At 48.2% G+C, this 11,062-nt stretch overlaps 1 protein-coding gene across 5 annotated transcripts in view; it reads right to left on the bottom strand.

Moving 5' to 3' along the window:
• NTRK3 (neurotrophic receptor tyrosine kinase 3) overlaps positions 1-11,062 on the bottom strand; it is a 224,353-nt gene that overhangs the window by 92,866 nt on the left and 120,425 nt on the right. For all 5 annotated transcript variants that reach the window (XM_009635072.2, XM_009635071.2, XM_009635069.2 and 2 more), the window contains one exon: positions 5,516-5,704. In XM_009635072.2, the coding sequence (XP_009633367.1) occupies positions 5,516-5,704 (189 nt within the window). The remainder of the gene's footprint in view (positions 1-5,515; positions 5,705-11,062) is intronic.

An 11,062-nucleotide genomic window follows, 5' to 3' on the forward strand; every position in this document is an offset into this window, starting at 1 on the left:
TTTTCTTCAGGTACCTGCAACATCTGCTTTGGAAGCAGCCAGCCAGACCCTGAGGGGTTTCTTCAACATCCAAATCTTTTGCAGGACATTTACGTTCAGCACTTGGAGCTCCTAACAGTTTCTGTGAGAGGCAACCACAAATCAGAAGGAAGGGAAATTTGGAGGCAGAAGGTCCCTGCAGTGACCTCCAATGCCTTCTACCTACTGGCAGCTGAGGGCTGAGGTCAGGACTTTGACGGATCCAAGCCAGAAACCCAGGCTTTGCTAGGACAAATGAGGACACACAGAGTAGAGTAGCAAAACACACATAAATGAGAATACAGCTACTCATAGGTCCTTGTTAAAGCCTCCAAAAGTATCTCATGCAGGTTGACTGAGAAGGACAACACCATAAACAGTGAGGAGCCCCAGTGAAGAAGAGTCTCGACCCAAAGTGCCTACTTCAGAGGAGCAATCAGCACTGGGTCCTGCTGGAAAAGAGCCTGGGGCTTTCACGTTAGAGGACAGTAGAGAAAAAGAGAACTTCAGAGAAACTGGAGAGATAGCAGAGACCTGTGGGAGGATCCAAGACCTGTACAGCCCAGCCCCAAGCTGGGCACTGGTCAGCAGAGCACTGCTGTCACCTCACACTGGGCTCCACATTTATATTGCATGAAAATAATATTTAACAAATTCTCCTATCCCTGGGGGTGGGGGGAGGAAAAGTTTCTCTTTTCCACTACCAACAGGTCCAGTTTTATTTTTTAACCAAATGAAACAGCAAGCATTTATGACTTTATTTTGTTGTTGTTGTTTTTGGCAAAAATGGGAACATGAACTGACCAAAAATAGAAATGCTGCATACTTTTTAGCTTCCCATACCCAGGATGAACAAAACACACCAAGCAAACAAAACGAATTTACAGTGGTAAGGGTAAATATCCTTCCCATTGGTTTTTTTTTTTCCAAGACCTATTAGAAACAGAGGTAAGGAAAGCTATTTGTTTTAAAAATATGATTTTTTAAATGACCACAATGTTCCTTTTAAACTGCACTGAAATATAAGATAAAGACAGGGTACTGAGTGAAAGACTGCTGATGGCGCTTTTATTGTGTGATTTGCCTTGTTTTTTTCTGAAGTACTTCTTTTTAGCCGATTACCATGTATTTACAGTTAGTGTAATTATATCTAATTACTTAATTAGCATGAATACATGTAATTACTAACTTCAAATATGTAATTATGTCAGGGCAGCCTGTAATAGATGAGGTTGAAAAAAAAACCCTCATTAGGACTCTACGGAAGGACGGCTGTTCCACCCGCATGGAGAACACGTCCCAGTCCCCAGACTGTGCCAGTCCTAGAAGGGGAAAACACAGACAGCTCCAGTTGTGTCTGGCAACAACCTCCACCAAAATCATAATTAGCATGAATACGTGTAATTACTAACTTCGAATATGTAATTATGTCAGGGCAGCCTGTAATAGATGAGGTTGAAAAAAAAAACCCTCATTAGGACTCTACGGAAGGACGGCTGTTCCACCCGCATGGAGAACACGTCCCAGGCCCCAGACTGTGCCAGTCCTAGAAGGGGAAAACACAGACAGCTCCAGTTGTGTCTGGCAACAACCTCCACCAAAATCAAACCACTTGCCCCAAAAATCTAGCTTCACAACGCTGGTGGGAACCGAGCATCCGCTGATGGGAGGCAGACGGGGATCTGCCCCCCAGATTAATTTCCTCCATCAAGGTTTGGGTATTTTTCTCTGATTTGTATCATTCTTGAGAAGACCTCTTTGGTCAGACAAGAAACACGAGGGAACAGAGCAACTGCAAAACTGTGCTGTGGCATTTGAGTAAAGCCTGAGAGATCAGATCCAGGAACTAATCTCCATCTGATGCATTGTGCTGATAATAAATTGCTACCGTTAAAATAAAACAATTTTCCAAAATGTTTCTTCTGAAACATTACCAGTCTTTCAATACAAAAATCTCCAGCTACTTATAATTACCCGTTTTGCACATTCGAATCCTGAACATCAAAAGATGGAGCTGAGGTTAAAAGTTGCTGTTACTGCCAAGAAGCATATGTATGAGAATGATGTCCTACCAACAGCCTCATGAACTTATTTCAAGCTGATGCTCCCTTTTTTTCCACTGATCAGGAGCTACCCACTGTAATGAGCTGACTTTTCCTGCCCAAGGACTGATAGCCATTTTCTGGACACAAACATGGATGGACTGGATCATGTTTTGCATTACCAAAACCCCTGACCACTGGTTGAAGCTATGTGGTCCTACACCCCATCTCCTCATTGCATATTCTGCCCACGGTGCTTGCTCCACAACAAGTCCTGTTCTTCACATCTGTTTATTTCCAAATACAGGGAGGTGCAAACTCATCACAACCTGTCACTCCTCCTGTTGACATCTGCCAAGCATATATGTCACTTGATTTCTTCTCCATGTGCAAAAGATCAGGAGAAAAAGACCATTTCAGCTTATTCTTCTGAAATCAATTTGTGTTGCACTGTCCCCATTGCCAAGTTCTTTGCTTAACCCTTCAGGGAGAGCTGAGGACGGCTGAAACAAGGTTTTGTTGCAAACCCTAGTGCTGCCCCAGCATGCCATGGAGTTATAGCAGAAAGATGGGGGGAGCATCTTCTCAAAGTCTTGGTGCTTCATCACAAGAAAACAGGGTGGTGCAGTTTCTTCCATGGCTCTTTGAGAAGCCCTCAGCCAGGAAGAGAAAAAGGGCTCTGAGCCAAGCTTGTCCCTCCTGCTTCCCTAAATCAGGCAGTAGCAGAAAGTGGGTAAGAGATGACTGCAAAAATCCCAGAAAGTCAGATGTGAGAGCTGGCTCCTGTGCCCTTCATCCCATGGATGCAAGGACAGCACATCCACGGTGAGGAACACATCTCCATCTCCTTGAGGACAGGTTAACAAGAAGAGCCCACAGGACAGTGTTGCGCAGTGGGAGCGAGGGGCTGCGGCTCTGTGGGCAGGGAGCTGCTCTCCATATTTCAGCTGCAATTCCATTATGCAGAGCTAAGTGGCTGGGAATAAACATCTGTCATCCCTGCGTGATAAGCGATGCTTGCTAGTATAGAGGGTGACAGAGATCTATATCACATCAATGTACTATTAATACTGCATTAAGCATATAGAGTTTGCTCTCCTCATTGCAGCGGGGTAATGGGTATCGGCATGTCCTCAACCCAGACAACATCCAAGAGCACAGGGATGCTTGCAGGAGGAAGGAAGGAGAAAGGCTTCGCAACGGAGAGAGAAATTGCTTGCTGAAGATGTTGCTTTAGCAACACCTCCATGCAAAGGAGAGACACCAGGTGCCAGAAAGCACCTTTGCTCACAGCTGGGTGGGGGCTCTGCAGGAGGTGGGTGGCAGGAGGGAGGTGACAGCTTGAATCAGTACCAGCTCAGCTGGGTATCGAGGCACTCTTGAGCCCAGAGCAGTTCTCCTCTCTACAAGTGACAGCAAATGAAGAAATGCTTATGTCCAAGCTCTAGACAGGGGCAAAGAAAAACTCTCCGGCATGAAAACCACAGGGAGAATGGGAGCAACAAATATTCTCCAGCTCAGGTTTAGGTTGAGCAGAGCACATCAGCTCAAACAAAACCCTTACAGCGAAAGCTCCCCAAAGCATGGTTAATTTAAAAGGTGAACTATGAAACTTTCCAGCCTCAAGCAAAGCCACCAGTGAAGTCAGAAGTTTTGCCCAAGTAAAGTCCTGGGGACTAAAATACAATACACACCCCCCAGATCTAGCCCTGCCTGAGGTCTCAAAGCCTGGGGGGCTTTGCCTCATGAATGACAAGCAAATCTAAAAAAATATAAGGGCTTTCAGCCTGCTAGCACCCAGCTGTGGTTTGCCTCCTGTTAGCACCCAAAGGGAGCAACCGGCAGGGGGGGTTGGATTCAGCCCCACTGCCTTGCAACCCTGGGAAACCTGGAACTTGGAGGTGGCGATTTGCTGAGGATTTCCACATGTGCACAGTTGTCACTAGTGCTGCATTTCACCCCCGCAGTACCTTCCACAGGAGAAACAGCTCCAAATGCCACCCCTGAGCACCTCTGCGAACTCTTCAGATGCTTATCAAATAGCCCTGGGAAACTCTGAGGACAAATCCTGCTGTGAGCATCTTCCCCTGCAACCCGCCCAGCTCTGACAAGCCCCACAGGGCAAACGCTCAGAGCACAACTTAATCCTTTGGGATTTAAGCTCTGCTACTGCACAGCTGCAACAGCACCCACGTCTTGAAATGGTCGGCAGGTAGATTAAAGAGATTCAATAGAGCACAGGAGGGGAAGGAAAAAAATAAAGTGGGGGAGCCTCCCCCCCCAAGCCATCAGAGTTTGTAAATCATTTTGAGATGAGGTGCTATAAGAAATGTAAAATATATAATTAACGGCACAGAAAAACCACACTACACTCGGCTTCTCCGCTCCTGCTTAATCACCGCCTTCCTCCTCCCCCTCTCTACAAACAGTCCAAATTTAGCACATTAAAATGAAAATCAAAGGGAAAGCCAGGCCCGTTCATTGGGTACACCCCATCACTCCAGCAAGCAGAACACGGCGATAACAGCTCTGGCACCAGCTCGCAGCGCCCAGGAGGGGCTGCCCCAGGGACACCTCCACGGGAGCAGCGGCTGCAGCTCCCCTTCCTGACAGGAGCACTTAATGCTGAATGAGTTTCTGCAGGTTGGGCGATCGGCCTCCTCCCTGTGTCCAGGGGCTGAGTTATGTCTCCTGTGCTCATGAGTCAGCACAGCGAAGGGGAGAGCAGAGGCGACTTCAGTGCGGCACTCCCTGCGTCCTTTTACACAGCGCTTTTTTTACACCCGGAATTTAGGAGCGCGAAACGGAGAGGACCATTTGATCACCACCTGCTAGTCTAATGAGGCCAGTTCACAACCCAGATTTATAAGGGGAAGCTGCAAAAGCTTTACAGAAGTCCATAAAAACAAGACAACCAGCATCTAAGCCTCCTGTTCTTTATCTCCATGCATCTGCCCCATCTATGGCCACGTGTCCTGAGCTTCTCCCTGGCCCCGTGGGGAGCCAAGGAGGCAGCCCCATGGCTGGGAAACTGCTGGAGGAAGAAGGGGAGGCAGGTCCTTTCCCCAGCCAGGCAGGGGTCATTTCCATCCCCATGCTCCCAGGCGGCTCTTGCTCACGCCTGGGACCTCGTGCTCAGAGCCAACAAGGCAGAGCCCGGCTTCAAATGTCACTTTCAGGCAAGGGAGGAAGGTGACTGGTGGGTGGTGGAGGGAAGGTGAAGGGAGGTGAAGGTGAGAGTGGAAAGTCTTCTCTGGAAGCACCTACATGTATGTTGTGATTTCTGAGACCTGAGATTCACTTTGGTTTCTGGACCATACCAAGACCCACTCTCCTCAAAAACCTCCTTTTCTTCTTCCTCATCCTCTTAACCTCTTCCTCCTTGCCCTCCTTTCCCCTCCCCCCAGCCCGTCCCCTGGTCCTCGCAGGGGGCTCTGGCCGGATCGGGCACTCACACGTGTCTGGCTTGTGGCAGTTGTGACCTTGTCGGAAGTACTGGGGATTCTCGATGACGGGAATGCGGGTCATGCCGATCACCACCGTGTCCGGGCCAGCGTCCAGGGATGAGGGCGTCGTGATGCCATGGTTGATGTGGTGAAGGGGACTGGCTGAATCCTCCTCTCCGCTGATCACTGCCACGGGACCTGCAAACACCATGCACATCTGTCAGGCACAACAGGGGAAAGGGAACGCGCGAGACCTGCTGACCACATGGGTGCAGATCACTGAGGGTCTGCAGTGGATCACTGTCCTAGCCCTCCCGGCAGTTGTCCCATACCCAGGGCTAGTTTTCTCCAGGCAGCTCACAGGGCTGGGAAGACACCTCAAGTTTTCTCTCCTAGTTTTGGGGTGCCAGGCTAACAATCCTGCAGGGATTAAAGTAGCTGCAGGTGATGCCACATCAGAGGTGAGTCCTGCACAAAGTCCTCTAGTAGGGCTGTCACAAGATAGATCAGTTGCTGTGGTGTCTGTATATCCTGGCATCACGAGCTTGGCAGAACACATAGCCAAGCTTAGACTGGAGAAACATCGCCCGCAAAGATGATCTATTTCACCCCAAACCCACAGTCACACCATTTCTCTTGCCCAGCATGTTGCCCATCTTGTTTCCACTCCTCCAGTTTCACCTGAGCACACACACAGAGCCCTTCAGTGAGGCTGACGCCTACAGGGACCCACAATGTACTGGAGCAGATCCTGCTCAGCTCATGATGCCTCCCACCACCACCACCATGAATGGCAACATCTCCCCCTTACCCCAAAAAGCTCGCAGCACCATTAGACAGGCAAGGAAATAAGGCAAAGTACTCAGATGCCCAAGATGGGAGCAATGGAAGTCTCCTATCCCTCCACAGTCTCTCTGCTGTTCATTAATTGCTCTCACTGGAGCAAGAGCAGAGAGGCAGTTTCCCATGGGAGGAACTCTCTGCCATGCTGGCACCCCTTGGATGCCCCAGGCACCCAAGGATGGCAGAGAGGAGAGCCCCCAACAAGATATGGAGAAGGCAGTGCCACAACCTTCAGACTGAGCTGCAACAAACTCAGAAGATTCCCTCCTCCTTGTCTCCTCTAATTCATCTGCCACCATCTCAAGTACTTCTTAACTCCCAGTTCCCCATCTGCTGCCTGCTCATAGGACCTGTTTTTGATCCCTGCCAGGCTGAGTGGAACCTGGCAGGGAGCTCAGGGTGGTCCGTCTCCGCTGACCCCCATGCAAGGTCCTGGAGTTGCCACTCCATGAGCAAGAAGCCCTCAGAACAGTCTATGTGCCTTCCCCAAGTCCCCCAGCACCCACTTATACATCCTTGTTTACCTCCACGGAGGAGGTCCCCAAAACACCAGCGTGCCCAAATGCACCCACACCCATCTCCCTCCTGCAGATGCCCAGCCAGTAGCCAGGCTCCAGCTCCTTCAGCCTCCTGCTGCAGCCAAAACTCCTTACACTCAGGTGCCTGCACCCAAGAACATCACTGCTCTAATCTTGCCCTAACCAATGGCAGGCTTGCTCCCATAGGTAAAAAAAAAGTGATGAAGGAAAGAGCATCCTTACCTGAGAGCCAAGGCCTGCTTCCCACACAGAGCTATTTCACAATATTCAGCTGTACCCCAATTTTTGGCTTATACTTTATTTCATTTTTAGACCTTCTAACTTCAGCCTTTGCTACCAGCTGCCAAGGCTGGAAACCTTGGGGTACATCAGGCCTTAATACATTATTCCCCACTTCTATCTGTTCTCACCCATCCTGGGGTCTGACCTGTAAACCAACATCACGAACACCTCCACCATGAGGTGAAACCCTCTTATCCATGCTACAGACGTTCATGCTACATAAACACAGGATCCTGAGCAGCTGGGCAATGTGAGGAGTGCACCGCAACCTTCCATGAGGACCTCCCTTACACATTCACATGGGAAGAAAAACCACACTCAGCTAGAGATGCTCCTTTTCTCCTGTCCGGACACTACCAGGGGCTACCAGAAGCTCAAGCAAAAACAAGCAGAGATGCTGCATTGAGGCTTCAAACCTATTCAGAGAGGCCAGTCTTTTACCTACATGGCAGAGAAAATGCCTCTCTCCCATCAGTAATCTACTTCTAATTGCACAATTACTTTATTATGTAGCACTAGCAACAAAGAGGGGAGCCTTCAAGCCATTTTACTTTCTGGGGCTTCTGGGAAGACACGATGAACACTGGCTCCATGCAGTCATTCTGCTTGCATTAATATAGTCTAAAGGCTGCTCATTTTTGGACCTTCAAGTATTGTTTGTTCTTCCAAGTGGGATATAATAAAGTTATTGTATAATTAGCAGAGTCCTGGCAGCCGTGACAGGTGTTTTAGTCACAAGGAAAAAAAGTCTATCCCTTTATTGTGAATTCCTTCTGGCAGGTTCTGGCTTTTTTTTTTTTTAATGTTACTCCCCGGGCCCGCGTGACTTCCAGCCTTTGAGGCGCAAAGGCAAAATTCAGCTCTTGCTACAAGATGCCTCTGTTGGGACTACGCACGCTGTATTTCTCCAAACACAAAAAGCAAACAGGCAATTCCAACCTGAATGACTTTTGTTCTTACGCAACGCAAATTCTTTGCATGCAAACCAGGAGGACTGGGTTTATGTTACTCCCCGGGCCCACGTGACTTCCAGCCTTTGAGACGCAAAGGCAAAATTCAGCTCTTGCTACAAGATGCCTCTGTTGGGACTACGCACGCTGTATTTCTCCAAACACAAAAAGCAAACAGGCAATTCCAACCTGAATGACTTTTGTTCTTACGCAACGCAAATTCTTTGCATGCAAACCAGGAGGACTGGGTTTTGCATGGTGCACATGTTGCTTTGGCCATGCCCTGCACCGCTGGCTGGCCCGGCTCTGGTGGGAAGAGGAGACATCTGCATTTCAAAGTGCAGTTCTCAAAACAAGCCATAAAATATCAGCTGGTATAGACTGGTGTAAATGATTTGAGGAGAGACCATAAAGATCTCCCTTGCCATGGAGCAGTTGGAGAGGCTATTGAAGGCTTATTGCTTTCCCTAAGCAGCCAAGGTATTGCTTCAAAGAAAGGTACCTAACAAGGCAGTGGGGTGTGAAAGGCTTCTCGAGTGAATGATAGGAACGAAGTCTTCATCGTCCTCTGCTTTGAGAGCAGAAATCACCCCTCTGTGACAAGGAGCAGAGGCTATCTCCAACAGCATTAGTGCTGGAGGGAAATGGTTGTTTCATAACCAACCATGGGACGTACACCAGGCTGGCACAGACCCTGTTCGGGATGTAGTTCTCAGGGGGTTCACAGAGTCCTGCCAGCACTTAACCCTTGCTACCCTTGCTTGCACAGCACCTCCTCATTTTTAAGGAACACAGATCATGGCAGCGTCCCTCTGGCACAAGCAGGTTAGAAGGACATGGCTACAGCTAAGAGTAGAGCATGATCAAGGAGGTCAGGTAATTGTGAAACTAAGCACAGCCAGCATCTATTACCCAATGTTCTGATGGCAATTTCCTTGCCAATAAACAGATCCAGAGTCTGACCTGCTTTACACTCCACAGGTTTTTTTTTTCTACAGCTCACTTCTTAGGAGGACTTCCTACATGTATTACCTCTAGTTTCTTGCCCCAGACCTGTCCAAGATCTATGGGGTAAGAGGTAACCATACCTCAGCTGATCCACAGTTGCACTCCCATTCCCCAGCAAACACTGGGTCCTGTGAATGGACTCAGCCTCTTCGTCATCCAGCTCAAGTTGATGCTGCCAAGCTTAGATATTTACAAGATCTACCAAGCCTCAAAAGCCTCAGAGCCAAACTCTGATGCTCCATGACATTCTCAACCCCTTCCTATTGCTCCAAATGTGGGAAACCCCAAGAACTGCCAAGGCAGTTGCAGCCCAAAGAGCCCAGGGTTAGTACACCACATAAAGTATGTTCTACCCTTGCAATAATCCATGGCCAGTTTACTGCCTCTGACTGTATTTCCAGGTCTCGAAAAAACCCCCAAATAAACCACATTCTCAGGAGTCCTAAGGCACACACCTGATGAACACAACGCACCAGCGTTCAAGCTTTCAGAAACATTTCTGATGACGGTAGGCACCGCACTGGCATGGACTATAACATATCATCCAGCCGATTCACTCCAATACCTTTCACGGGACATAATTGGATTAAAGACATAATTTACAGCTGAGGACTTCTCCAAGTTTCTCTTATTAACTTTTGGGGTTGGGGGGATGTGTAGAAATCTGGACAATGTTAACTCCTACAGCAGAAGTTGTGGCTCTTTGTCATTTTCATTCTTTCATTCCCATCTCCCCTGGCTGGTCACAGCTGAGATCCAAGCCCCTCTAAGCACACGGGACCACTCTGTCGCCCCTCAGGCTCAGACAAGTGCTGGACTCGCTGCACAAGTGAGACTGAGACAAACTTTTAAAACTTCGTTGATATCAAGCAGTCACTGATCCCTCTTATAGGGCTCGCTGCACAAGTGAGACTAACTGAGACAAACTTTTAAAACTTCATTGATATCAAGCAGTCACTGATCCCTCTTATAGGTTTGACTATTGCTGACACTCAAAATACATACAGCCATTAGGAACTCCAGGAAATAAAGCAGCTACCTAGGCTTCAACTTTTTTAATCTATCTTGGCAATAGCATATGTTTTTTCTGTTAAGCAAGTAAAGAGGGTGAGCTTCTGGTGTATAATGCTCACCAGCTTCAGCAGTGCATTTTCCAGGTAAGGTTAAGGGAAAAAATGGAGTAAAAACATAAAGAAAGCATAGATTCTAACATGTAGGTTTACCTTCCACTTGACAGAGAAATGGGCAGAGAGACATAGAAAAGAAGCCAGTTTTGTACTGTAAAAATGCAGAATAGTAGTCAAGGGTAGCCTGGGATAACTCCCGATATACCATCCTATGATGTTAAAACACAACACAAAATATTTTGGAGCTCCTCTGAAACTTAAAATCTAAACAGTGATGCAGTAGCTGGTTTTGTGAATAACTCAGCCTGTGCTATGGACAAACATGCTGTGGGTATTAACTATAAAAAGAGTCTGTTTGTTAATACTTTAAGAAGCCTTTATATGTTCTGAGCATCGATCGTGTCATGTCTACACGCTGAAAGGCTTTGGCTCCCCTTCCATCCAAGCAGGGATCTCACCAGCCAGCAGCATCCACACTGCCAGCAAGGACAGAGTTCAGCTGTTCTCCATGCTAACCTCATGCAGTTTTCCTGCCAGGGAAGCAATGTCAGCAGCAGTGATGGAGCCACCGAGCTGCAGGGAAAGGCTGAGGAGGTATTAAGGATGCCTCATATTTTTTAAGGATATTAAGGACTCCTGGGTGAAGAGGCGGTCAGCCCGTGCTCCAGCCCAGCAGTACAGCCACTGCCAACCTGTCCCTTTGCAACCTCAGCGGGACAGTCACAGAATCACAGAATCGTAAGGGTTGGAAGGGACCTCAGGAGATCATCTAGTCCAACCCCCCTGCTAAAGCAGGCTCACCTAGAG

This window comes from Egretta garzetta, unplaced genomic scaffold (assembly GCF_000687185.1).
Source record: "Egretta garzetta isolate BGI_Z169 unplaced genomic scaffold, ASM68718v1 scaffold322, whole genome shotgun sequence".
In the NCBI taxonomy this organism is placed as follows: Eukaryota; Metazoa; Chordata; class Aves; order Pelecaniformes; family Ardeidae; genus Egretta; species Egretta garzetta.